The 27,422-nt window shown below is 47.2% G+C and overlaps 1 protein-coding gene across 7 annotated transcripts in view; it reads left to right on the forward strand.

The window, feature by feature from the left end:
* Window positions 1-27,422, forward strand: part of METTL15 (methyltransferase 15, mitochondrial 12S rRNA N4-cytidine) — a 1,712,973-nt gene that overhangs the window by 1,433,020 nt on the left and 252,531 nt on the right. Inside the window, exon 6 of one of the 7 annotated variants that reach the window (XM_069623525.1) lies at window positions 19,408-19,435. The exons of 5 other annotated variants lie outside the window; for them this stretch is intronic. In XM_069623525.1, coding sequence (XP_069479626.1) covers window positions 19,408-19,420 — 13 coding nt within the window. In that variant the 3' untranslated portion in view covers window positions 19,421-19,435. Of the gene's footprint in view, window positions 1-19,407; window positions 19,545-27,422 lie in introns of those variants that run through there. One more of the 7 variants, XM_069623521.1, reaches the window with a different exon arrangement.

The following is a 27,422-nucleotide window of genomic DNA, read 5'->3' on the forward strand; positions in this document are numbered from 1 at the left end:
ACAGACTGCCAACCAGAGAAGGGGACCACTGCGGAATCACTGTTGTCCATCACCGTCGCCGACCGCTGTCGCCAACCGGAGCCGCCGTGCTCCCTTTGCCTAAGTAACAATAGCTCCAAGGATGCTCTCGCCTGCACCGTCGATCGCTTTGTCCCGCCGGAGAAAGTCGAGGCCGCCGACGCGCCAAGGAGCATCCGCCGGTTGGTTTCCCGCCACCTGAAGACGACCAGATGCCCTTGCTTGGGCCAATGTTGTTCAAACTCTTTGCGGTCCTGAACTATCGTCACCAAGGTGCCCCGCACGCCTCTTCCTTGCAGGACGCCAACGCTCCGTTGTCTACGCGCACCACTAGGTACAAACCTGCCCACCTCACTGTCGTCATTCAACCCTTGTCTTCGTGGGATCTCGACGATCCATGGCTCCTGCCTTAAAGGGAGCCGCTCAAGAAGGATCCGTCGACGACCCGACAACGAACTCTGCTTTTCCAGGTACATTGGGTTTGTAGAACTATTTTAGAAGGAAATTATATATGGACTGGGCTTGTGATATATCTTTACTTTATAGGTTGCCCAGACGAGGGGATCTCCACACAGAACTGTGTTTAACGGTAGAGACCAGTATTCTGCCAATTGTTCTAACCAACTGCTTTCCTCCTATGTCTAGTGTTGGTTGCCTTTATTAAGTGATTTGTGTGACATTTAACCAGAGTATAGTTGATGCACTTTAATGAGATCTGATAATAATTGTGGTACCACTTTAGAACTGTATATATTTGCCATTTTAGATTAACTAAGCACAAAGTGAGTTATTGTGATTGTATATAACCTTGAAATTAATTATACGAAAACTGTGTTTTATCTAATACAGTGTGTGGATATTCCTTTGTGGGGGGCTTGGGGATTATACTGTACTTAAGGACCAGCCTGCATAACCTCCTGAGAACCTAGGCCTTGATTGCTCGTCAATTTCTCCCACAATAGAGAATCTTAGCTGGGGTCCTCTGTGCCTCTCCTTTACCATATAGAGAGCAGAAGTACAGATCCCCGCTCCAGTCTTTACACTGGTGGCGGCGGTGGGATGCTTATGGTTTTAAGAATCAGTGTATAACCGTGCCACTTACAAAATATCTGCACTTTGTTAAATTGAGGTTTAGTTGTTCACAAGATAACTGTATTACAAGCAATGGAGTCCATTCAAATGTTAAATGGACTAGGATGAGCACAGAGGCTCTCCAGAGTGCTTGTGAAGCCAGGGAGGTAGACTTTGTGGATAAGTCTAGGGCTGAGCTGATAGCTGCCTTGGTGGACTACCAGACTGATGGTGAAACTCTTGAAGTGGTGGGTGCAACCAATGAGGACTCTGCCACTGGGGTTGCTGCTGAATCTGTCTCTGGGAATGCCACCATTCCTGCTGCCTCTTTTCCAACCCCCAGCACTTTTGTGGAACTTGAGTTATTAAGAATGAAATTGGCCTTTGAATACCGCAAGTTGGAAATAGACGCTGAGCTTAAGAAAGGAGCTGGCACAGCAAGTGGAACTCAAGAATAGGGATCTTGAACTCAAAGACAAGGACACTGAATGTCAGAAAATCCAGCTAGAGAAAGCTAGAGTGGAGACTTCAGCTAAACCCGTTGAGAGTGTCAGGTCCCCAGCCACCAAATGTATGAAAGATTTGGTTGGTGTGTTTGTGGAGGGTTCAGATATCCTCCAATGGATTGAAGCGTTTGAAATGGCTTGTGCAATTCATGATGTTGAAAAGAGAGATTGGGCTAAGTGTTTGTTAAGTAGAGTGCCTCAGACTGGATATGACTGTATTCTGAAACTGAGTGTGGAAGAAAGGGGTCAGTATGAGTGCATGAAGTCTGCTTTGATTGCCAAGTTTGGCAAGACACCTACCTAACACCTTAAAAGGTTCACGGATTTTAAGAAAAGAGAGAATGTGTCTTGGGTCGACGGGGTGAGTGCTGCGCATGATGGGGTGGATTGATGGTTACAAAGTGAAAACGTTTGTTGAATTGTCTCACCTTTTTGTTTTTTGAGCATTTTTCTGAAGCCTGTTCACCAGAGCTACGTCAGTATGCTGCTAACCAGAACATTTTGGATCCCTTTAAACTGGCTAGGTTGGCTAGCAAGTGGGTCTCCCACCAGGTGTCCCCTAAGGACTCCATTGGGAAGGACAAGGACAGAGAAAAGGGGACCTCTCAGAAAGCTGAGTCCCCCCAGAAGTTGTCACAGTCGGGTAAACCAAAACCTTCCTCTCCTAAGACCCAAAAATCTAGTGGGGATAAGTAATCTGTGGGTGGGAATAAGAGTAGTGGTCTACCTGCTGCAAAGCAGGCTCCCAGTGGTTCCAGTACCGTACCCCGCATACCTGGCACCTGTTGGGAATGTGGGGCTCTGACCACAAGAAGGGTGACTCCAAGTGTAAATGTAAGGCACTTGGAGTACAGGCTGTCAGCCTGAGCTACCCTTACCCCATGTCTGAGGTGGAGGCCACTGTCCTGCCCTCCTCTATAGGGACCACATTTGGTGCTCCTGTAGAGATTTCCTTAGTGTCCCTTGGGGCCTGAGACCAGTACGTGGAAGTACTGGCGACTATCCCAGAGAACACCCGTAGGTTTTTGAGAAGTGTCCTCTTGAATGGCCAGCCTTTCTACTGGCTTGAGAGACACTGGGGCAAGCATGACAGTGGTGGACAGGGCCCTGCTCAAGCCAGAGGACTATGTAGGTGTTCCGCTGAGAACCACCAGGTTAGCTGGTGGGCCTCCCAAATTAACACTTGTAGCCTTAGTCACGCTCATGATTGGAGGCAAGACTGCAAAGCTTCCAGTCCTGGTTCAGGACAATGTCCCTGCTAACATTCTGTTAGGAAATGATCTAGTAGAGTTTGGGTTGATCTTGGATGGTCTCCCCCCGACTGCTGCTGTAGTCACTAGGTCACAGGTGACACTGGGTCTGGCTGTGAGTCAGGTACCCAAGCCTAAGGCAAGCAGACAGAAGAACAAGAAGACCACCTCGGTGAAGGGGGCTCCTTCTCTTCCTGCTGTTCCTATAGCACCCATTGGGATCCATGCTTCGGACGGGCTGGGTCCAGCGGAAGACCCAAACTCAACTCCTGAGGGAGAAGAGACAGAAGACTCTCCTGTGGGAGAGGTTCTCAACCCGGAGGACCGCCCGACCTTCAATGCCTGTTGGCTGAAGGGGGACCCTCCTGGGCGGACCTCTGCAAGGGACAGAGAGAGTGCCACTCTCTCGAGGGTCTGAGGAAACAGGCCTTGTCCCAGGCACAAGGAGAAGTGCCTAGGACATTGCGCATCTATTGGGAGGGAGAGCTTCTTGTTAGTGAGCCCACTAAACCTGAACCTGGTGCCCTCAAGAGGTTGGTGGTACCCCCAGGTTTACAGGCCCTTCCTGCTGCAGTTGGCGCATGAGGTGCCCTTAGCTGGTCATCTTGGTACCAAGAAGACTAAGCAGAGGCTCTCTGCCCATTTCTACTGGCCACGGATGGGAGTAGAAGTGGAGTCTCACTGCAGGACCTGCCCAATTTGCCAGTTTTCTGGCAAGACTGGAGGCAGTGTCCTTGCCCCACTGCAACCATTGCCAGTGGTTGGCACACCATTTAAGAAGGTGGGCATCGACATTGTCGGTCCCCTTGACCCTCCCACTTCACGTGGACATCAGTTCATCCTGGTCTTGGTTGATCATGCCACCAGGTACCCTGAGGCTATACCCCTTTGGACTGTTACTTCCAAGGTGGCTCCCAGGGCTCTCCTGGGCATGTTTACCCCTGTTGGATTCCCTAAGGAGGTTGTCTCTGACATAGGATCCAACTTCATATCTAGTTACATGAAAACCATTTGGAAAGAGTGTGGGGTAACCTACAAGTTCTCCACCTCTTACCATCCCCAGACCAATGGTCTGGTTGAGAGATTTAATAAAACTCTCAAAGGCATGCTAGGCGCTTTGGAAGAGCCCCTAAGGAGGAAATGGGATCTCCTCCTGCAATGCCTGCTGTTTGCTTACAGAGAGGTACCTCAAGAGGGTGTTGGTTTCAGCCCCTTTGAGTTACTCTTTGGACATCCCGTGAGAGGGCCCCTTGCCTTGATCAGAGAAGGTTTGGAAAACACCCCTCGAGTTACCGCCAAGCAAGTGGGGGACTATGTGTTAGGCCTCAGACCGAGGATGACACAGATGATGGGTCAGGAGGCAACAGCAAATCTCAAGGCCAGCCAGGAATTAAACAAGTACTGGCATGACCTTAAAGCCTTGCAAGTAGATTGGACTCTGGGACAGGAAATCCTTGTGATGGAGCCTACCAAGTCAAGAGCTTTGGCAGACAATGGACTGGACCCTTCAGGATCATCTCCAAGATGGGCGAATTCAATTATCTGGTTGACATGGGAGCCCCTGGGTTAGCCCCTCAGGTATTCCATGTTAACATGCTCAAGCCGTTCCACAGGCGAGCAGAAGTCTCATGTCTCTTGCTAGCTTCAGAGCAAGAAGAGGATGAGAGTGAGCCCCTTCCTGATTTGCTGCATAACAACTCTCAGGATGGCTCCGTGGAGGGAGTGCATCTCTCTCTAGATCTGACGACAGAGCAGCAGAGGGCCTGCAGGGCTTTGCTCCGGCAGTATGCCTCTCTGTTTTCACTGACACTAGGCCTTACACCATGGTGTAGGCACAAAATTAACACCGGTGACAGTGTGCCTGTCAAAAGCAGGTGCTACCGTATGTCAGATACAGTTGGGAACCACATCCAGGCTGAGGTTGCCAAGATGTTGGATCTGGGTGTCATTGTCCCTCAACCAGTCCCTGGTCCAGTCCAGTGGTCCTTGTCCCCAAGGCAAGTTCCCAGGCAGGTAGCAAGGATTGGAGCTTCTGTGTGGACTACCAAGGAGTCGATGCTGTCACAAAAACTGACTTGCACCCATTGCCCAGGGCTGATAAGCTTGTGGACACCATAGGTGCTGCCAAATTTGTGAGCACCTTTGACCTTACCTCAGGCTATTGGCTAATCGCTCTGATGGACCATGCCAAGGAAAGGACAGCGTTCTCAGCACCTGAGGGACTGTACCAGTTTAGGGTCATGTCTTTTGGGTTGAAGAATGCCCCTGCCACCTTCCAGAGATTGGTCAATCATGTGCTCAGTAGGCTGGAGGCCTTTTGTGTGGCCTACTTGGACGACATTGCCGTCTACAGTTCCACCTGGGAAGAGCATTTGACACATCTTGATATGGTGTTGCAGGCCTTGAAAAGTGCTAACCTCACTATCAAGGCCACCAAGTGCCAGATAGCTCAGGGGAAAGTTACGTATCTTGGTCATGAGGTAGGAGGGGTCAAATCCAACCTCTCCGCAGTAAAGTACAGGATGGACATGACTGGGAGACTCACACTACTCAAACCCAGGTGAGAGCCTTTTTGGGCCTCACTGGGTATTAGCGCAATTTCATGGCGGACTATGGAACCATAACTGCACCGCTGACAGCTCTGACGCCACCCAAACAGCATAGGAAGGTTAATTGGACTGAAGACTGTCAGAGGGCCTTTGATGGCTTGAAAGAAAGTCTGTTTAGGGTACCTGTGTTGTGTGCACCTGACGACAGCAAACCCTTTATCGTCCAGATGGATGCCTGCGACACCGGAATTGGAGATGTCTTGTCCCAGTTCGATGACAAAGGGAGGGAACATCTGATCATATTCACCAGTATGCAAATAACAAGGGGGGTCCTGGGAGACTCACTGCCAGACATGAGTCCTGGTTACAAGAGCCTTACCCAGAATCTTTAGCTCACTATCTTTCACAGAGGAGAAATATCCCAAACATATCAGTCTTTGTCCTGCCCTGGGGCAGTTCAGCACCGAAATGCTAGGCAATTCTCCTCTGAACAAGAGTACCAACAGTAACCTCAGACACGTGTTTCGGTCTGGTTGAACCTCATCAGTAGGGTGTATCTGTGCCTCTCTAAGAATAGTGAGCAAGGGGTCCACGTCTGGATTCCCCTAGTAATTTAGGGTGTGACCCAAAGTTAATTGAAATATGCAAATAACAAGGGGGGTCCTGGGAGACACTCTGCCAGACATGAGTCCTGGTTACAAGAGCCTTACCCAGAGTCTTTAGCTCACTACCTTTCACAGAAGCGAAATATCCCAAACATATCAGTCTTTGTCCTGCCCTGGGGCAGTCCAGCACCGAAATACTATGCATTTCTCCTCTGAACAAGAGTACCAACAGCAACCTCAGACACGTGTTTCGGTCTGGTTGAACCTCATCAGTAGGGTATAGCTGTGCCTCTCTAAGAATAGTGAGCAAGGGGTCCGCCGAGACGCTTGCCTTCTTCAGATGAATATATCGGCGCAAAGATGATTTTAACAATATTGTTACAGCAGGACTATAAGATAAAAGAGAGTTCAGGCAAGACAAAAAGGATTCCTAACAATACAGTTCTGGATATAGTTAGATTTGATCTAGATAGGGATGACTATGAACAGTACACAGGCTAGTGACAATCCTATTCTATGGATACTCACTACCAATCTTTTGAATGGAACCGTCAAGGATACTTTCTGGGACAGACTGCTGGGCACACCGGACTGGTCTGGTTCAGCGATCAGCAAGGCGCTCTGGACACCGCACGGCAGGACTGGACAGCATGGCGCTCTGGTCTACACTGCACAGCACGACTGGACTAGATCTGCAATGGCTCTCTGGTCTGCACGGCAACAGACTGGGACTTAATCTGCCCTTCTGGTTATGAAGATAATTCTTTGGCAGGCAAGCAGTTACAGCACAGCCTGACTGCTCCTTGGTTTCCCCTTTAAGTTGTGGGATGGGTTCTGGAACTTAGGCCCAGCTGAAAGTGGTTCAGCTATGCTCTGAGCCTTTCTCCTTGCAAAGTTTTTGGAGTCTGGAACAAGGAGTATGGAAGTATCTCCTTCAAAGTGCTTAGCTGAAATCGGAATGGTGGGTGTATCAGTGTCCTTTTCTAGGTTCTCAGCTGTCTCTGTGTTTGATAAAGGGGTGGGTAAGCTGAATTATCCTAGGCGCACCCCCTAGGTAGTCTATTGGCTAAAGTCTTCTCTCTCCCTTGTTTGGAGGAGAAAACAGAGTGTCATCATGATGATGTAGTTTGAGGCAAGACATCCTCCCCTTTGCCTCTTGCACATAAAATCTATTTTTGATGTAATACATCTTTACATGTGTACAATCTTTATACCAATAACATACATAGATCACATATTTTGTGGAGCACACCCTCTTCCTATCCTCGTTGCGGTGGGATCTTGGGTCTGGATTTGACAAATGTTTGCACTTTTGTCCGGGACACAACATCTGATTCGTCCACAATTTAGTGCATATGTGCGCATGATATCTGGGCATAATCATATGAAGTTTCATGCTTCTGACATAAATGCAGTTGCTACAAAACCAGAATTTTCACTGTGCCTTCCCAGAACATCGCACAGATTTCTGGCACCTCTTAAAATGTGCACAAAAAAAATCACATTCACAATGCTGTTATTTCTCAAATTTTTACAAATTTGCACAGTCCTTTATCAGTCTTTTCCAAAAATATGCTTTCTGTACATTGAGAATCAACAAAAATGTCTACCCCCTCCTCCAAAGGTGTCTTTAGCTCAAGAGCAATCCCCGCCTTCTTCCTCTGGCAGAGGCCACTGTTGACACTTACAATCTGCATATCCTTTCAGCCAACGAAGATTAATTGTCTCTCCCAGGAGCAACAGCCCAAAATCTCGTTCCCTCTTAATCAACACCTGAATATGAGTTCCTGGCCTTTGTGGGAAGCAGTAGAGAAGCCTTTTGTTGGGGAAATGCTGGGGAAAACTGGTTTGGTGACTTTAAGTTCAGCTAAATCCACTGTCAATTTATAACATTTTTCTTAATTTAAAATAAAACTTGCAATTTTTAATCAAGCAGCTAGAACTCTGATTCCAGTCTCTAAATCATGGAGATTAAATAGTTACAACCTATGTTCCTCTTAATGACAGGTCACTTAGATTTAAGACATTAGATCTTAATGGTGCAAATTTGCAGTTTAAATGCAGGCTTTTGAAATAGTCACAGGCGGCCACTGGTACTGTGCCCATATTTTGACAGATTTTCACAGGCAAGCACACTTCTTACTGTGGATATTTTGATGATAGATTCCACTTTTCCTGACATTGTGGGTTCATATTGATTTCTTAAATGAAGTGGCGGGTAACACCCAGCAAAGATATTGGATGGTTTGTGGTGTTTTGGTCCGGTATTTTGTATTTTCAACAACCAAGAAAAAGGGATTTAAGAGCAATTTCTGGGTTTCTTGCAATAAAGCACTGCCTTTCCTGCAGTGGTCATTTTTACTTGGCGGGCAGCCCATTAACATGTTTCAGCAGTGAGGTCTCTTTTCCACTACTGACAACAGGCAAAGTAGATTTGGCAGCCATTTTTTTCGGTTTCAAAGCCCAATTTTTTAAAGGTCTTGGCGCGCATAGGGCTTTCGTTGCCATTTTGCGGATTCTGGTGCCACCAGCACACAGGGATGTCGCAGTGCAGAGCCTAGTGGGTTAAAGCATCCCACAAGCCCCCCTCGTGATTTGACTTTTGACCGCCCGTCAAGGCGAAATTGCGAGATTGGGATGTTCAGTTTTTTTCTTTCTGGTCCAAATGGCAAAATTCATCTGCTTCTCCCATCAGTGCTTGATCGACAGGTTCTCCTCGCCGGTTCCGGATGAGAGTATGGAGCGATACCTTGGGCCCCTTGGATCTTTCCTTCCGGTCTCTGTGTGGTCCTCCTTGGTACTTAGGATCCATGGTTTCAAATTCTAGGATGACAAAATAAAGCATATTTGTAGACATTTCCCTACCACTATTCATGTAGTGGGGCAGACGCATACATTTGACATATAATGACTATCTTCTCTGTTTGCAATTGATTACTCATTTTTAGCAGGTGGAATAGTTTTATAGTTGGAATTCTAGGGAGCTGGGATATCCCCCTCTGGGTTTCCTGATGAATCCTCTAGTTGCTGCAGAGTATGCCCAGGATGGCAACACTTCAGTTGGTTGATATGGACCCACTTATCTTCCCCATCTGCCAAACTGCCTTTGGGGATACGGCTTTTGTAGGCGACTGGTGAGATTTTTTCTACAATTTCAAAAGGACCCTGCCAGCTAAGCAGAAATTTGCGCTGTTTGGCCTGGTTCATTTGGAAATTGTATAAGTAGACCCAGTCTCCTACTTGGTATTCTTTTCTAGTAGTCTTTAGGTCATAGTGGGTTTTCATACTGTCTGCAGATCGTTCTAGATTTTGCTTAGCATAGGCAAAAGCATGTTGAAGGTGTTTTCTCAGATTTTCAACATACTCATGAGTTGTGGAGGCCTTGATCAAAGTCTGCTCTTGGATTCTGTAGAGCAGATGCTCGGGAAGCACCATCCTTCGTCCAGTCATCATCTCAAACTGCGACATTTTAGTTGCAGAAGAAGGTGTAGATCTGATGGCCATCGGGATAAGAGGTAATCGAATGTCCCAACTTGGCCCAGATTCTGCCACAAACGTTTTTAATATGCTCACAATTGTCTTGTTGTATCTCTCCACCGCACCACTAGAGGCTTGCCAGTAGGCAATGTGTAGTTTCCTTTTGACCTTAAGTATCTCCCACATCTTTGTCATTACTTCGCTAGTGAAGTGGCTACCTCGGTCTGACTCAATCCTTTGGGGTAGTTCAAAACGCGAGAAGATGTGGTTGATCATCAGGGCAGCTGCTGTTTCTGCCTTGCAGTGTGGGGCCGGGAGACATTCCACCCATTTAGTGAACAAGCATGTCATGGTCAAAATGTACTTGTTCCCCCTAGAAGAGCGAATCACGGGCCCGATAAAATCGACTTGTAAATCTGAGCAAGGCAGTGTCATCCCCCTCTTTTGGAGAGGCGCACAGTGTGTGAGGGATGTTGGCTGAAATTGTGCACACACAAGACACGCCTTCAAGTATTGGTCGAGGTCCTGCCCCATGTGTGGCCAGTATGCAACTTCTCTAAAGATTTCAAGTGTTGTATGAAACCCCCGATGACCGGCTGTGGTCGCATCATGGGCGTGACTAAGCATCAGGCTTCGGAATGAGGCAGGGACCACCAACTGATCATGGCCAGCTAGGGATCTACTCCCCAACAAACCCGTCTTGGATTTGGAACATTTTTGGACATTTCATCAACACTGTGAGGTCCTCTTTCCCTATGTAATCGGTATCCATCGGGGACAGTTCTCAGGGTCCTCAATGTGTTGATAGAACTTACCAATTATTGGATCCCCTTTTTGAGCCGTAATCAAATCAGCATCTGGGGGTCTCCTTACTCCATGGTGCAGTTGAGAGTTCATTGTGAGCATTTGTCTGGGACCTAGTGATAGCAGTGACCTGGATTTCCCCAACAGGGACTCGATCTCAAGTAAATCCCCTTGGATGGCTCCGGTTTTGGCCAGCTGATCAGCTAGATCATTTCCAGTTTTGTCTGGTCTCTCTACATTAGAATGACCCTTGATCTTTTTCCAGTAGATGGTCATCCCATTCGAGGTGACCAGATCAATATTTTGGATTAATTTCCCATGTTTCAATGGTTTGTTATTAGCACATAACATGCCTCTGGTTTTCCAGTTAACCATTCCGTACATAATCCGAATCAGTGATTATGACCAATTCATGGATTTGGTGTCTGACAGCAGTGAGGATGGCTTGATGTACCGCCATCAACTCTGCCACTTGACTACTTCGGGGACCGATTTTGTACCCAGCGGAGGGTTCTGGGGCATCATTCACCCATGCATTCCCTACGCCGGCCACAAGTTCTTTTCCCTCGTTGTTGTCAACATGGTAAGAGCACCCATCCACATACAGTGGGCATTCCCTCACACTGGTCTTCTTCAAAGACTTTGTGTGGGGAATTAAGGTATGCCTCCATGTTGTCCTTGATTTTAAGACTTTCGTCCTCGAGACAGTTTTCTTTGGCACAATCATGCAAGTCAGCCCGACCTTGAGCGAGGGGACTCTTCTTGTTTTGGCCATATCTGACCTCCACAGGAAAGCCCTGCATTGACAGAATCCAGGAAGTAATTCGGGAATTACTCACATTTACGGCCGGATTCTGTCACTTTGGAGATATTGCAGAGACTGGTGTGGAGTCTCCACTATGATGTGTTACCCCTGGATAGACGGGCGGTAATTCTTCAATGCCCACACCGTTGCCAGGAGTGCCTTCTCACAATCGTTGAATGTTTCCTCCACAGAGGATAAAGTTTTACTCGCATAGGAGTTTACTTTATTTACCTTGTCATGCTTTTGATATAATACTGCAGTCAAGCATGTATTTGAGAACCCTGTCTCCAAGAACAACTCCTTGTTTTTGACAGGGTAGGCTAGGCAAGGCACTTGTGAGAGGCTTCTTTTGAGTTGTCTTACTTCCTTGGCTTGTTCTGGACCCCACTCCCACTTGACCCCCCCTTCAAAAGATGGATCAGGGGTCTTGTGATCTCTGCGTAGTCCTCAATGAACTTTCTGCTGTAATTAGTTAGTCCAAGGAGGCTCCTTAGTTCCCGCAGAGTTGTGGGGTCATTTCATTTCTGAAGTGCTTCCACTTTCTTTTCCTGGGGACAGAGACCCTGAGGAGTAATCTCATGCCCCAAGAAATTGACACGGGTTCTGCACCTCTGTGCCTTTTGAAAGGAGAGTTTTGCTCCGGCAGCCCTCAACTGTGTTAGAACATAACAGATCTCCGCTATGTGTTCCTCCACAGTTGAGCTTTTGACTAAAACATCATCTACATAGGCCAGGTTACCCTTTTCACCCAGGTCGGGCATGGTCTTGTGTAGAAAGAGGTTGAATTCATTGCCAGAGTTGATGTATCCGAAGGGAGTCCGGGTCCACGTGTACTGCTGCCCCCCGAAGGTAAAGGCCAGCTTGTATTGGTCCTCCCTACAGACAGGTACAGTCCAGTACCCATTGGTCAGGTCTATTGCAGTGAATGCCTGTGACCCCTGGATCTGGGCCAGCCCTTGGTCAATATAGGGAAGAGGCCAGCGGGAAGTATGGACCAGTTTGAGCTCCCTAAGGTCGGTGCAGAGTCTCCACTGGCCGTTTGGCTTCAAAATCCCCAGCACCAGATTATTGAAGGTGCTGTGGACTGGACGGATTAGTCCACGGGACTCAAGGTTCTTAATTATTTCAGTAAGGGACTCCATTGATGCGAGAGGCAAGCGATATTGCTTCACAAACACTGGAGTCATGCCAGTGTCCGTGGGAATTGTTGTTGTGTGGATGTCGGTGCGACCACAGTCATATGAGTCCACTGCAAAGAGATCTTGAAAATCTAAGAAAACTTGTTTCAATTTTTGCTTTTTCTCCAGAGTCTCACAGGCATCAGCTAGGTTGACTCTCTCTTCAACCATCTGCCTGAAGCCCGGAAAGACTTCCGGTTTTGCTATCTCAGCGGCCTCCTCCAGCTGGGTGGAGAAGTCCCTGGTCAAAGTGCTGATTTTGACTGGTGGCTTCAGGTGGGGAAGGCAGTCCTCACAGACTTGGAAGATCACCTCATCTCTCCCGAAGTCACAGGTCACATCTTCCCTACCAAAAGGGCAGGAAGTGTGCACCATGAAATTCCCCACATGCCGGGTGAAGATCCTTTCTGGTGTTGTGTCATCGTCGCTATCACTGTCAAAACAGTCCTTGGGGATTGGTCCTAACACTTAATTTCCTAAATCTGTGGAAAAATGTCGGTCATCAACCGCCATTCCAATAATGGTACTCTTTAAGTCGCTGTTATTCACCTCTATTGGAATGGTGTCATGTTCTATGTTGATTAGTGGTGTTGGGTTTACCCCCAACCCTTGCTGTTGGAAATAAGCATTCAGATGAATATAGGCGTCACAGTTTTACAATTTCTGTCCTCTTGTAACTTTCACTTCCAGTGAGAATTGTCGGGTCCTTTCTGGGATGGTGACTTCCTCTCCAATCTGAATTTCAACTGCATAAGGCAGCAGTTGAGCTGACCTCAATGCTTTCTCTGGGTCATCAAAGCCCATGGGATTGACCGCTAATCAGGACCAAGCTTTGAAGTTTATTAGGTCCAAACTAATGGCAAAGCGATTGAGAATGTCACTGCCTAAGTAATTTGCAGCAGGGACATCTCGCAAGACCCAACAATTATGGACTATGCTCTTGTTGCCTATGGAAATTTTGAGCATACACCTGCTAGGCAGGAGATGTTTGGAATTGGGTGTTTCCAGGTCCATTTCCCATTTGTCTATCAGTTTAAATGTGGGAATGGCTGGATCTTTTGGGAGTTTGCGAAACATGGCCTCGCTGATGAAGCTCTTACCGTTCTTCACACACACTCGGGTGTGAACAGAGTCCTTCCCTTCATTTAACTTAATAGGGATGAACAACTGCTCTCCAATTTTCTGAATATCAGCCAGGCTTTGCGTTGATTTTTCATCTTTCTGGGCTACATGAGTGGGATTTTCTGATTGTGAATTTGTAAAGAATTTCAGAGTGTCCTTCCAGTGTGGAATGCCACCTTAGACTGGAAGGAAGGTTGATTTTCAGTAATGGAGAGGACTCACCATCACCAGTTTGTTGTCCTACTGCAATTACTGTTACATCTGGGATTTGATTATTCTGGAAGTGAAATTCTATTTGGTCAGGTTTTTGTTCAAGCATGTGGCATGTGCCTTTAAACTAACATGGTTGAAACTAAGTTTCAATTTTATTGGTCGGCTAGTCTGGGTCCAGAGGACCTTGTTTACACAATCTATTAGGGGTGACAACCTTCGCAGGATGTCATTCCCTAGTAAACAAGGCGTGCCCTCTGGATTCACAACTATGACCGGGGGCTTCACCTTGTGTCGCCCAATTTTAATATCCAAATCCGCAGTCCCCTCAACTAGAATTTCCTTCCCGTGGAAGTTCTGAAGTTGTCCAGGCAGAGGGGTGAGAGGAATTTGGTATTTCTCCCCCCTTCCCGAATTCAGTTTATCAAAGGTCCTTTTTTGACAGAAGGGTAGCTTGGGATCCAGTGTCCACCAGTGCCAAAATTGTACACTGACCCTGTATTTGGACCGGGGCATAGAATCTTCTCTCCTTTTCCTCAAGGGGGCAAAGATAATGTACATTTTTGGACAACTGGTGGGTTAGTTTCTTGGTTTTGGACATTGCCAGGAAGGTGATTTGGGCAGGATTCTGTTTGGAGTCTTGGGAATCTGAAAGAAAAAGATGACAGTTAGATATGGTGGAAGTTTTGAGTTCCCCTGGTTCTGGGCTGCCCCCGCCTTTTTGGAGGCAGTCACCATGATGGGTTTGAACCAGGGGATTTTCATGCTGGTGATTCTGGTGATTGATGATGGGCAGTGCTAACTCAGTCCCCACATCTACCCAGTCTGGATTTGGATCCTTTGGGACCCATTTTTCTTTGGGAGGAGTTCCCCCATCACTGAAGGAGAAGATAATTTTCCCAGGATCTTCTATAGATCCCTCTCCTTCAAACTGGAAGACTTTTACCTCCTCCTCAAAATGGGTCTTCTTGGGCTGTTTATTTCTCCTACCCACCCCCCCCCCCCCTCTGCTCCTTGGGTTGCAGACTTTCAGGGGCAGGAGATTTTGGTTCCGGTTCCTGGGTGCCCAGGGGCTTTTTACAAGTGGGGAAGGACGGTTCCTCCAAGGCTTTACACCCACCTTCCCCTTGTGCCTCCTCCTTGGGAACCGGTGGGTTGTCGGGGTTCTTCCCCCCACATTGCTCTGGAGCACCAGGTCCTGGGTTTGAGGCATTCTGCGCCACCATGCTCATCTGAGGGTTCTGTTGAGCCCTCAGCATGTGATACAGATCCTGTGCCATGTTCTAAACCTGGCGCTCTAGTTGGGACACCCACTAAGGCTGATACGGGGTTGTCATGTCTCCCCTGGGCTGATTCCGGGAAGGGTAGCTTTCCCTTCTCCCAAAATACCCCGGGTTAGGAAAATTTGGGTACCCCCCCACCCTTGGCCTCCCCTCTCCCGGATTGGGTTGTCTGGGCTCAGGAAAGTGGGGAAAGAAGGATGGATTGTTTTGGGGGTTAAAGTTTGGCGGGTACCTGGGGAAGACATTTTGTCCAGTATTTGGGGGGATTACTGCCCTCCTGGGGGAAGTGAGGAGGGAAGTTCCCTGGGTTAGCTGCTGTCTGGTTGGATCCCCACCTTGGGCTGGAGGAGTCCACACATAACCCAGGATGGGTCTATTGCCCTTGTAGCGCGGGCTGATGTAGTCAGGGGAGTTAGGGGTCCCATTTGTGGGGTTGCCTCCCTTGCTCCCTGTTTGTGATTGGTCCAAGGGCCTTCTGGGTTTGGGGTTGTTTTGGTTCTGTGCGGGCAGGTTTTTAGACCCCCATCTCTAAATCTTAAATGGGGGCAACCTTCACCTCTGCCACTTTAGCCGCTGCGGGGGTGTTGGTTGTTTTGGGGCTTTTTGGATTATTTTTGTTTTCCACTGGCTTTTGCACCTCATAAATGTGTGTGGCTTGTTCAATGGCCCAGTCTAGTGATCTTTTCTCGTGAAAGCCCCTCACTAGCTGGGTCATGATGTACTTAGGGAGAGCGTAGAAGAAAGTATTGACAAACTCTTTGCTGTCAGTGCGCACCCTTCTCGTGGACTGCGCAAAGGCACGCTTTAACTCTTGCACAATTTCTTGTTGGGCCTGATCTTCCCCACATTGCAAATTATAGGCTGCCTTGCGAGCCTCCTGAGGATTCCTGTACACAGAAAAATGTTTCAAGATGGCCGCCCTATAGGTGGACCATCTGGAATGATTCTGATCCTCCAGCCCCGCAAACAAGCTGGAGAACTCGGGAGAGAAGGTCCACTTTACATATTGAATACAGCTTTCGCTGTCCTTCAAATGGAAAGTCTCCATCATTTGTTCGAAGAGCTCAAGGTGCTCCCAAACTGAATGTTTCGCATTCTTATGATAGGGCGTGATGACGCTCCTAATGGCCTTTATTTGTTTTAGGGGATCCTTGAGCAAGACCCTTTTGACCTTGTTGGCTTTTTTGGTTCGGGTGACCCTGGTCCACTCCTCCTCTGACACAGAGGGGCTGCTACCAGAGGTGCCTGTCTGGTCTTCTAGGCTCTCCCGGATTCTGCGAGCTTGGGAATAGCTGGCAGAATGTGGGGGCCTAGTTTCTTGAGTCCTGTGGCGCTCAGAGGAGTCTTCTGATTCCTCCTTGCTCCCAGGATTTGCTGAGTACCCCCCCCCACCCCCACTGTCCTAGCTGGGCAGAGGTTTTCAGGATGCCCTTAGTAGGCCTACTCTCATGGAGTTCCCTACTAAATTTTACCATCTGGTCTCTGGGTAAATGGTGTTTGTGAGGATCCATTTCTCTGACCCTAGCCTCATTGGAGTCTCCCTGATCAGAGAATATGATCCTAGCACTTGGGAACCCATACACAGATGCCCGCCCATCCATTCCTGGGAGGTGCTGATCTATGAGTCCCATATTCCTCATTGGATTGAAGTCTGCCATCCCCGTGGCCCTTGGCTCATGTGCGCCAGTGGACATGGGGGTGGCAGAGTCCATAGAGTGGAAGAGATGAAGGCCTCTGGTACTAGGGTTCCTGAGGTTATGCTCAGGTGTTTCCCTTTCCCAGCGGACCTCATCTCTCTCAGCCCCTGCTCCCTGTTGCCATGCAAGAACCTGACCTCTTTGTTCTTCTGTCAAGGCCTTGCTAGTCTCGATCAGTTGCTCTTGCATAGCTACCTGTCTGTGGAGCCTGTCATTTTTCTCACATAGAGTCTCATTGTCTCTCTTGCTTCCTGTGTCATTTTAGAGTCCTGGGCCAATTTTTGCTGCACCTCCTGAGTTCTGTCCTTACTGGCCTGGTCACTCTTTGCCAGAGCGTCTTCCATCCTCCTGCAGTGCTCTAACAGTTTTGTGTAATCTTTTTAGAGCTCACCCAGTCCCTGGAGGGCCAGGTGGTTTTCTTCCACCTTATCTTTTAAATAACTGACCTCCTGGCCTAAGGTGTTCCTTTCCTGAATAAGAGTACCCCTCTGGGCAGCCAGGTCGTCCCTTTGTTTTTGGAGTGCCCCAGCTTTCTGGCACTCCTCATCGAATTCTGTCTGGGTGTCAAGGTCTTTGAGAATTAATGTATTGTTTTCTTCTTTTTCTTGGTCTAGGTGGCTTTGCAGGGTGACTACCTGCTCTGCGCATGCTCTATTAAAATGTATTTGCTGTTCCAGCTTTTGGCTCTGTAGTAGAGAGTCCAAACCTTCTTGGCACTCTTTCTGCAGCGCCAGCATTTTGATATCCTGCTCTACCTTCTCCTGCTGCAGGATATCCATATCTCTTTTATTTTTATCAGGTACTGCCTGGTTTCATTTTCTGATTCATGGCTCTTGTGTAGCCTTTTGTTACGCTCACCTGGTATCCACAGGGACGCCACCCAGCCGGGTTACTCGCTGGTATGCTTCTCAGCTTTGCCCTGATGTGGTCCGGGGGGAAGGTGATGCCTGAAAATACAGGAAGACTGTGTTCAAGACTGACCAACTGGGGTAAGTATCCTCCCTCCACCCCCGTATGATTTTAGTCCCTCTGGCGCCCTCACCTCACCTTGTGGTAGAATTAGGTGTGCTTTCCGTCCTGCTTTCTTTGCAGGGGCGCATTGTCTTTCATGGGCAAGTGCCGTCCAGTTACTTCACGGACGCCGGCCCGTTTGATATTGTTCAGGTAGGTCTTATTGCTGTTCTTTAGTTGTGTTGCTATCCTGCATGCCTTTCTTTGTTTAAAATGTCTCTTTTGTCTCCCTTAGGTATGCAGAGCTTCAACGCGGCGAACTGGCTTGGTTGAGCCCCACTGGTAAATGAGGGTGCATTAAGAGCGTTATGATGCGGTAAGTAAGCGCTATGCGCAGCGCTGCAAAGTCTTGCCTTTGCTAACCTGTGTTTTCCTTCCTTGTAGGTCGCAGTGTTCTTCAGCGCGAGTGGAATGTCGGAAGTGGTGCCAGCCGAGAGGCGACCAGCCAGGTAAGCCTTTTGAGCAGTTCGTAATTTGTAAATGTCTCTACTGCTTCCTTTAACGTTGCCTCTAGCTTCCTCTTCCAGGTCGTTCTGTCCGGGAGGCGTGCAGATTCGAGGAAGCTGTTCTCAGTAGCTGCGAGTGTTTCAAGATGAAGACTGCAGGTAAGATGCTGCTGCTAATGATGTTCCTTTTGTCTCCTTGCAGGTTCTGCTTCTCCGAGGGAATAGCTGGACACGGTGAGCGTCACGTTTCAAGCTGTAAAGTAACGCGAAGCGTGTTGTCTTGCTCGGGTGTGGTTTAAATAGCCCCAACAAAATAGTCCAGGTAAAGTAGTCCCTAGGCTACCACATCCAAAACACTAGACCGCATAGCTTGGTTCTTAGGAACCAAGCTATGTGGATGCCTCCATGTTGGCTGACAATACAATAAAGTAGTTCCCAAGCACATTGTTTTTCATGGTGTATGAGCCTGCCGCCATAAGCGCCAGGACTGGCCCCATGAGGGCTTTTGAAGAGGATGCCAGGCTCTAGAGGCCCGAGTCCTGACTCCACCTGGCCATTGGGTTTGCCAGAGGGGGTTTTGGGCAAGGGTCGTGACACCTTTGCTCTGCAGAGTGCAGATCACTTTGGGCTTTTTCTAATGATTGTAGTTGCTTGTTTGCCAGGTCTAGGTTTTCTGCATATTTGTCCTGTATTGCTCCATTGTGGAGGTACAGGTATGCCGCTGTTTTGGCAATCTTACTTTGCTCTTCTTTTACCTTAGGGGCCATATACAGTTCACTCAGTGCCATATGTAATGGACCCTGATCTTGCCATATATTTAATCCTGTTATTTCCCCCCTGCAGACCCCTCAATCCCCCCAATATACAATATAAAGAGATAGAAAGAGAGAGAACAGGTTTCAGGAATGCAGAACTTAAGCAAATATATCAATCCCAATTCCCCCAGCAAACACCAGAGAAAAACAGAATTGATTGGCAAACTTGTCAAAATGGTTTTAAAGTTGACTTTGAATGAATGGGTAAAACACTAAAAATGGTTTTAATTCACTGAAATTGTTGAAATACTAACGGGAGCCAATTTGTATGGTTTCAGACAAACACTAGCAATGATATGAGAGTAAGGAGCAAGTTGAAAACTTAATTTTGAGGTCGGGTGCAATGAAAAGCTATTTCACACGTTATAGATTTTAGCCAAATGAAAAAATCACGGCAGACTTTTCTGCATTGGGTTCTTAAGAAAGCTTAGGATGTTAACTTCAACTAGACACTTAAATTCCGTTTCTAGCATAAAGTATGAAGATGTTATTAACGCTTTCGTGCAAAATTATAAAACAAGGTGCGCTTTTAAAATACAAACAAGGTTTCTTTCCACTAGGGATGGACTATGAAGATGCAAACTACACGACAGCACAGCCACCAGACCAGGACGTCACCAATCAGGTTTTTGCCCGCCGAGACGCTTGCCTTCTTCAGATGAATATATCAGCGCAAAGATGATTTTAACAATATTGTTACAGCAGGACTATAGGATAAGAGAGAGAGTTCAGGCAAGACAAAAAGGATTCCTAACAATACAGTTCTGGATATAGTTAGATTTGATCTAGATAGGGATGACTATGGACAGTACAAAGGCAAGTGATAATCCTATACTATGGATACTCACTACCAATGTTTTGAATGGAACCATCAGGGATCTGGTCAGGGATACTTTCTAGGACAGACTGCTGGGCACACCGGACTGGTCTGGTTCAGCGATCAGCAAGGTGCTCTGGACACCGCACGGCAGGACTGGACAGCAAGGTGCTCTGGTCTACACTGCACGACTGGACTGGATCTGCAATGGCTCTCTGGTCTGCACAGCACGGCACCAGATTGGGATTTAATCTGCCCTTCTGGTTATGAAGATAATTATTTGGCAGGCAAGCAGTTACAGCACAGCCTAACTGCTCTTTGGTTTCCCCTTTAAGTTGAGGCATGGGTTCTGGAAGTTAGGCCCAGCTGAAAGTGGTTCAGCTATGCTCTGAGCCTTTCTGCTTGCAAAGTTTTTGCAGTCTGGAACAAGGAGTATGGATGTATCTCCTTCAGAGTGCTTCGCTGAAATCGGGATGTCTGGAAGATCAGTGTCCTTTTCTAGGTCCTCAGCTGTCTCTATTTATGTGTTTGATACCCCCTAGGTAGCCTATTGGTTAGAGTCTGCTCTCTCCCTTGACTGGAGGAGAAAACAAACAGAGTGTCATCAAGATGATGTAGTTTGAGGCAAGACATCCTCCCCTTTGCCTCTTGAACATAAAATCTATTCTTGATATAATACATCTTTACATGTGTACAATCTTTATACCAATAACATATATAGATCACATATTTTGTTGAGCACACCCTCTTCCCATCCTCGTTGCGGTGGGATCTTGGGTCTGGATTTGACACATCTTTGCACTTTTGTCCGGGACACAACATCTGATTCGTCCACAATTTAGTGCATATGTGCGCATGATATCTGGGCATAATCGTATGAAGTTTCATGCTTCTGACATACATGCAGTTGCTACAAAACCAGAATTTTCACTGTGCCTTCTCAGAACATCGCACAGATTTCTGGCACCTCTTAAAATGTGCACAAAAAAAATCACATTCACAATGCTGTTATTTCTCAAATTTTTACAAATTCGCACAGTCCTTTATCAGTCTTTTCCAAAAATATGCTTTCTGTACATTGAGAATCAACAAAAATGTCTATCCCCACCTCCAAAGGTTTCTTTAGCTCAAGAGCAATCCCTGCCTTCTTCCTCTGGCAGAGGCCACTGTTGACACTTACAATCTGCATATCCTTTCAGCCAACGAAGATTAATTGTCTCTCCCAGGAGCAACAGCCCAAAATCTCGTTCCCTCTTAATCAACACCTGAATATGAGTTCCTGGCCTTTGTGGGAAGCAGTAGAGAAGCCTTTTGTTGTGGAAAAGCTGGGGAAAACTGGTTTGGTGACTTTAAGTTCAGCTAAATCCACTGTCAATTTATAACATTTTTCTTAATTTAAAATAAAACTTGCAATTTTTAATCAAGCAGCTAGAACTCTGATTCCAGTCTCTAAATCATGGAGATTAAATAATTACAACCTATGTTCCTCTTAATGACAGGTCACTTAGATTTAAGACATTAGATCTTAATGGTGCAAATTTGCAGTTTAAATGCAGGCTTTTGAAACGGTCACAGGCGGCCACTGGTACTGCGCCCATATTTTGACAGATTTTCACAGGCTTTCACACTTTTTAATGTGGATATTTTGGTGATAGATTCCACTTTTCCTGACATTGTGGGTTCATATTGATTCCTTAAATGAAGTGGTGGGTAACACCCAGCAAAGATTTCAAAGCGCAATTTTTCATAGGTCTTGGCGCGCATAGGGCTTTCGCAGCCATTTAGCTGATTCTGGGGCCACCAGCACACAGGGATGTCGCAGGGCAGAGCCTAGTGGGTTAAAACATCCCACAGTACAGGCCCCCCCTCCAGTCTTTACACATATCCAGTGTCACTTCTGTGCCGTAAATTTCCTCAATGGACAGAGGCTTACACCGCTGCTGCGGCATGCATTCTCCTGCAGTCATCTCCTCCTGCAGCTCCGGCCTCCACGTTATAGTCTGAGCACTTCCCACCACATTAACTCTGCAGCAGGTGTTGTCTTTGTGCACATCCTCATTGCCACTATAATGGTGATACCAACAATGTGGAATATGTGCTTGAAAGTTTATTGATGCATGTACATGTTTATAGAGACACCATCATCAAGCTTCTCGTCTTGTATGGATTAACTGACTGTCCCTTTGAAGGAATCACAATCTACAACTCCTGACTCACTAGCGGTGACATGCTTGGATGAATTCTCTCTATTTCATTGTCTTACATGCTACCTGAGATCAACAGACGGTATACATGTCCTAGACTTTTCTCCCATTTAGATCTGTCTTTGTGCTAGACTGGTGTGAGAAACCTGAGGGCTTTCTCACTTGTGGACACCAGGGATTCTTTGTTTAGGTGGGCAGGTTATGGCCATCACCTTTGGAACCAGGCCCTGGGGGTGGACCAGTGCGGGAGGATCACCTGAGCAGTGGGTACTTGGGGACAGTTGGAGGAATGCCCTTGGGAGAGACGCAGTATCCCCCCCTTTCTGACAAACCCATACCAGACACTTCCTCCACCTTAATAGGTTGTTATGAATCCTGTCCCGTTGCCCCCTCCCCAATTTCAACAGGTACAAACATTAGAGGGAAGCGTAGGAGAAGAAATATATCCCTATCTGTCATCCCCAAGGTCACTATGGGACATTATCATCTAAAACCCATTCACCTACAACCACACATCTGCCCCCTTCACCCTGACTAACACTTACAGAAGTTTCCCTCCATCATTATGGAAATTGACAACTTCCATACTAACCCCCCCACCCCCATTGCCTTCTGTCAAAACCACTGGGAAAAAGAAGAGAACCAGAGCTATGAGGCTTGCCCATAGGAACCAATGTACCTTGGATTCCTATGGGCAGTCTCCATCTTGTCCCATTAACAAGGACAGGCAAGGTCCGGCCTTCTTTTTCACCCACCAACACCTGACTCCAATTAACACTCCCTGTCAGTATAAAAGGTGGAGCACTGAGACACACTTTGAGCGAGCTGGGGATGCAGAGCAGAGCAGAGAGAACCGAACAAAACCCTGGAGAGTCTGGAAGAGAGCTTAGGGCCAAGATGCTAATCCTGTATTGTTGAAGGGTTGCAGCAGGACTAAGGAGCTGTGCCTTCCAAGAGCCAGAGAGGGCAGTTCATATTCTGCTGACTCTGTCAACAGAAGTACTTGCTTCCCCTGGGCATATGAAGGGAAGCCCAGGTACCTGAGGGGCAGGTGGGAAGACCCTGACCTCGACCAAGAAACCTTCAAAGAAGGTGCTCGGCAGAGCCACGCTAACCGGGTGAGTCTCATGGCAAGAGAGAGGAAATCCTGGTGTGTGTGTGTGTGTGGCTGGAGCAGGAACCTGAGCATTGAATTTGAGAAAGAAAGCATCTAATAAAAAGGCCCATGAAAGGCATTATGAGACTTGAAATTCTTTTTGAAATTAAGTGAAATTGAACTGTAAAATAAAGTAAAAGAGCGATCCGGCAGAAAACAAAAGTACTCTCATTCGAAAGACTCTGCACTGTGAAAGAAGTCTGAACGAGGGAGACCCAGCAATTGTGTTTGAACGGGTTCTGAGCCCGAACGAGGGATATCCAGAAATTGTGCTTGAAAGTGACCCAAGAACAAAAACGGGAGACCCAGAAATTGTGTTTGAAATGGGTCCGAGGCCGAACGAGAGAGACCCAGAAATTGTGTTTAAAGAGAGACATTCCTTTGTTAAAGCCAAGGCTGAAGAGAGCCTGAGAAGATTGTGTGAACTGTTGAATCTTGCCAAATATTTGAAGTGTGTATTAGCCTACGAGTTCTATTAGGCATAGCAAACACTAAAGAATAAAGCTAGGGGAAGGGAACCCTGAGAAAGTAAAGTGAAACGGGATGAGCCCTAAAGACGGGAACCAAGGAAAGAAATTGAAAGTGAGAGGCTGAGGCCCGGTTGAGGGGGACTATATAGACGTAAAATACATTCTCCTTTGGAACTTTTGTGTTTTTGCTCAAAAGCTTTCAACTTTTGTGTTGGTGCTGCAAAATGCAGGGTTTTGACCTGGACTTGAAAAGGGAGACCCGAGAGGTCAAAACCCTGAACTTTGAGACCGAGTATGTGAATGCCAAGCAGTCTCTGGAGGGACGAGCCAGATACCCCAGGTGTACTCGCGTAGCAGAGTGTGCCCATACGTCAAGCCCTCCACCCCACCCATGTGTTACACAACGTGGGCAAGAATCTTTTGATGCCATTCTGTCATCCTTTTGTTTCTCACTGATTTTCTGTTTGTGTTAGATGTCCCTATTTCACTTATATGGTGTTAGTGTGAGGGCAGGCAATAGGTCTTCTAGTTTAATTGTTATTCTTTTGGACCAACAATGTACTGGGACTTCTTTTTATTTATATGGTAGATTGGGCTCCCATCTTTAGTGTTAGGGCAAGACAGGAGTTCTTCCAACCCCATTTTGAAGTAAATCTAACTGGTGATTTGTATCTTTTGTGTCCTCCTCCTTGTGATACCTCACACTGCCTCACTCTGGGTAATGGGGTATCTTTTGCCATATGAGATAAGATACACTGGGCCTCATTAGGAGTGTGGCGGCCGTGGAATGAACAGTGCCGGTAAGGGACCGGCACCGTTCATTCCGGGCCGCCACATTACAAGGTCTGCAGTGGGTCCCGCTAAGGACGTCTGGTCTGGCCAGACGTCCTTAGCGGGACCCGCGAGCAGACCAGGATGCTAACAACGGGCCCATCATTAACGGGCCTGTTGTTGGCATCCTCCTCATCCCCATCCCTCCTAGCCCTAGGGGGACTCAAATGGGAATAGGGATGTACCGGGTCCGGGTCCCGCGAAAGGGAATTACCGGGCCCTCCAAGGTCGGAATGGCCCGGTAAATCCCCTTTTGCGGGACCCGGACCTGAGTTTGGAGGTAGCCATGCCCTTCGTAAGGGCATGGCTACCTCCAAACTCGTAATGAGGCCCACTGACCGCAATCAAAATGGTCATAATGTATTTTGTATGTGGAGGCTCAAGTGTTAAATGTTCCCAGCAGACCTTATTTTGTGGAACCTCCAATGACCCGATCCTTAAACAGGTCCCAATTTACAAAGGAACCTTCAGGGTATACCTCTTGTAACCGATCAATACCCAGAATCCACCCACGTCCTCCCAAATGTAGGGCAAGCTCATTGATGAACCATAAGCACGTTTTTGAATTGTTCAGAAACATTGAGCACAATAATTTGTAGAGTTTAGCCAAAGCAAAAATGGTGGATCAAACATGGTGGAATCTGCATTCTTCATCTACACCACCCAAAAGGAGAACAAAGGAAAGAGAGTATTTGAGAACCAACTTGCACTCAATGGACAAATGATTTATCGAAAGAGGATTTAGGGGAGTGTTGATGTACTGCACATTGTGCTTTTCACAGCCAAATAGGACAGTTCTGTATCATCTCCCACCCCTGCAAGACACACCCTCCCCGAGAGAAAAGCCTGGACAAGAGTTCTCAGCCGATTCGATGGGTCCTCAGATGTCACCCTCCTTGGATCATTAGAGAGTGTACTTTGCATACACAAGCCCCGACATGCACTCTCATCTGTAGACACACATCGCATTTGGACATAAATTGGAATGGGTCAAGGGAGAGAGGTTGATTTTAGACCAGGATATTTTCAGACCATAGAAGTCTCCGAATTTAATTTCCTTTTTCCCTGGTTAGTCAGCAGTGACTCCATCACAAGTGTGAACAGAAGTGGGACAAGGTACAGTGCTGCCTTGTGCCACCTCTAATGAAAGGCTTGTAGATTGACACACAACAGAGCACACACCCTGACTCTGGGATCAGTGTACAGTCATACTGAGTCTAGAAAGTAACCCCTTGGGTATCCCTAATGCATCAAATAGATATTCCAAGGTCACAGAATCGAGAGCGTTTGCAGGAATGCAGTTGCAGTATGTGCGAGTAATGATTTAAATGGGGCGTAATGAAAAATAGGAAGCAGAACAGCAGTGCAGTAGATCTACAAGGAATAAAACCTGATTGACTAGGATGAACAAGGAATGACCTTTGTTTCCTCAATATATCTGTCAGTGTCATTGCATAAATGCTGTTATCAATATAAATTAACGACTGGCAACTTAGGGCCTGCATGCCGTGGTGTCTTTAGGATGCTTTAGCAACAAAGTGATAACGTTTTCCTCAGAGAAAAGCGCAGTAGGAATGATTCCATTGCTTCCGGATATATAAGGAAGTTATTGGGCCAAACTCTCACTAATACTCATCCGCGAGGCAATCTGATCCCAGGTTATTGTTGTTATCATTATTACTATTGCGTTTACTGAACACGGACCTTGCTTCAAGAAGTAATGGAGTGCTTTACAGCAGCGGTATACAAAAATACAGATACACAACAGAGCACTTTACAGAGGTATACAACAGTACAGATGCATACCGGAGCACTTTTCTGAGGTATCTGAACAGATATACAGCAGGGGTAGGATACAGAGGTGAGGTACAGCTGTACAGGTTGGCGGGCGGAGAGGAGAGGATGGCATCTAGCGAGTCAGGTGGTGCAGGGGTGACGTGATGTCCTAGGTGTTGAGGAGACACTCCTTGGAGAGGTGGGTCTTGAGTTCTTTTCTGAATTGTAGTAGCATGGGGGCAAGTATGGTACTGACGGAAAGGAGGTTCCATAGTCTTGGGGCGTAAGCAGAGAGCACTTGTTTTCTAGTCCTTTCCTTTTTGTAGCTGCACATTTCAGGTTTGCACATGTCCTGACTACTGGTGGTGTGCTGTCTGCCAGAGATGCAGAGTTTCTCTGTGAGGTAGCTGGGTGACTTGAAGGAGACTGCTTATAAGACGTCTAGGTGATGTGTGCGTGCATTGGGAGCCAGTGAACATTGATCAGGGCTGGGATGATGTGGTCGTATCTGCGTAGACCCTTGATGAGGCATGCAGCCGTGTTTGGGACACCTCTCAGGGGCACAAGGGAGGATGACAGGAGGCCTTTGAGAAGGGCATTGCCCCCATCCAGGTGGGATAGGACCAGTGCTTGAACAGTGGATCCAAAGCTGTCCGGGGGTGGAAGGGCTTTACTTTCCGCAAGAGGGAGAGCTGATACCAAGATGTCTGAGTTTTCTTAGCTATATGTGCCTCTATGGAGAGATGTTTGCCAATGTGAAAGGAGGTGAGCTTCGGTGTTAAGCTCTCAGGGTTCATGGTTGATAGCCAGGTCTGTATATCTGGGACATCTTTGTTGTTTGTGAGGAGTAGGAATTCAGTCTTGGAGGGATTGAACTTCATTTATGCACTGGACATCCAAGACTGGATCAGCGAGAAGCAGGTTTTGAGCCTGTGAATGTCCTTGATGGAGTCGATCTTGAGGTATATCCAGGGCCAGTTTGGCCCAAAGGGCATTCGGCCAATGCCCGAACAAGACAAGACAATGTTGTGGGCTGTTTATTTATGCTAGTGTGGGCTCTTTATTTTATGCCAGTCTGGGTCAGTCTTAAACAAACTAATTTGTGCACCACTTTGCACTAAAAGCAATTTAGTGCAATGAGGGTAGCTTGCATTTCAATGCCATTGAACCCGAGTGGGCTGTTTAATATGCAGTAACAGTATCTGAGATGGATGGGGATGCAGATCTTACTCATACATCAATAATCAGACCGACTCAGGAAGTTAGCAAACCTTATCTGTTTTAATAACAAGTCTTTAAAACAGGGATTACAACGGACATC

The sequence above is a fragment of the Ambystoma mexicanum genome, chromosome 11 (assembly GCF_040938575.1).
Source record: "Ambystoma mexicanum isolate Mex_15411 chromosome 11, UKY_AmexF1_1, whole genome shotgun sequence".
Taxonomy (NCBI): Eukaryota; Metazoa; Chordata; class Amphibia; order Caudata; family Ambystomatidae; genus Ambystoma; species Ambystoma mexicanum.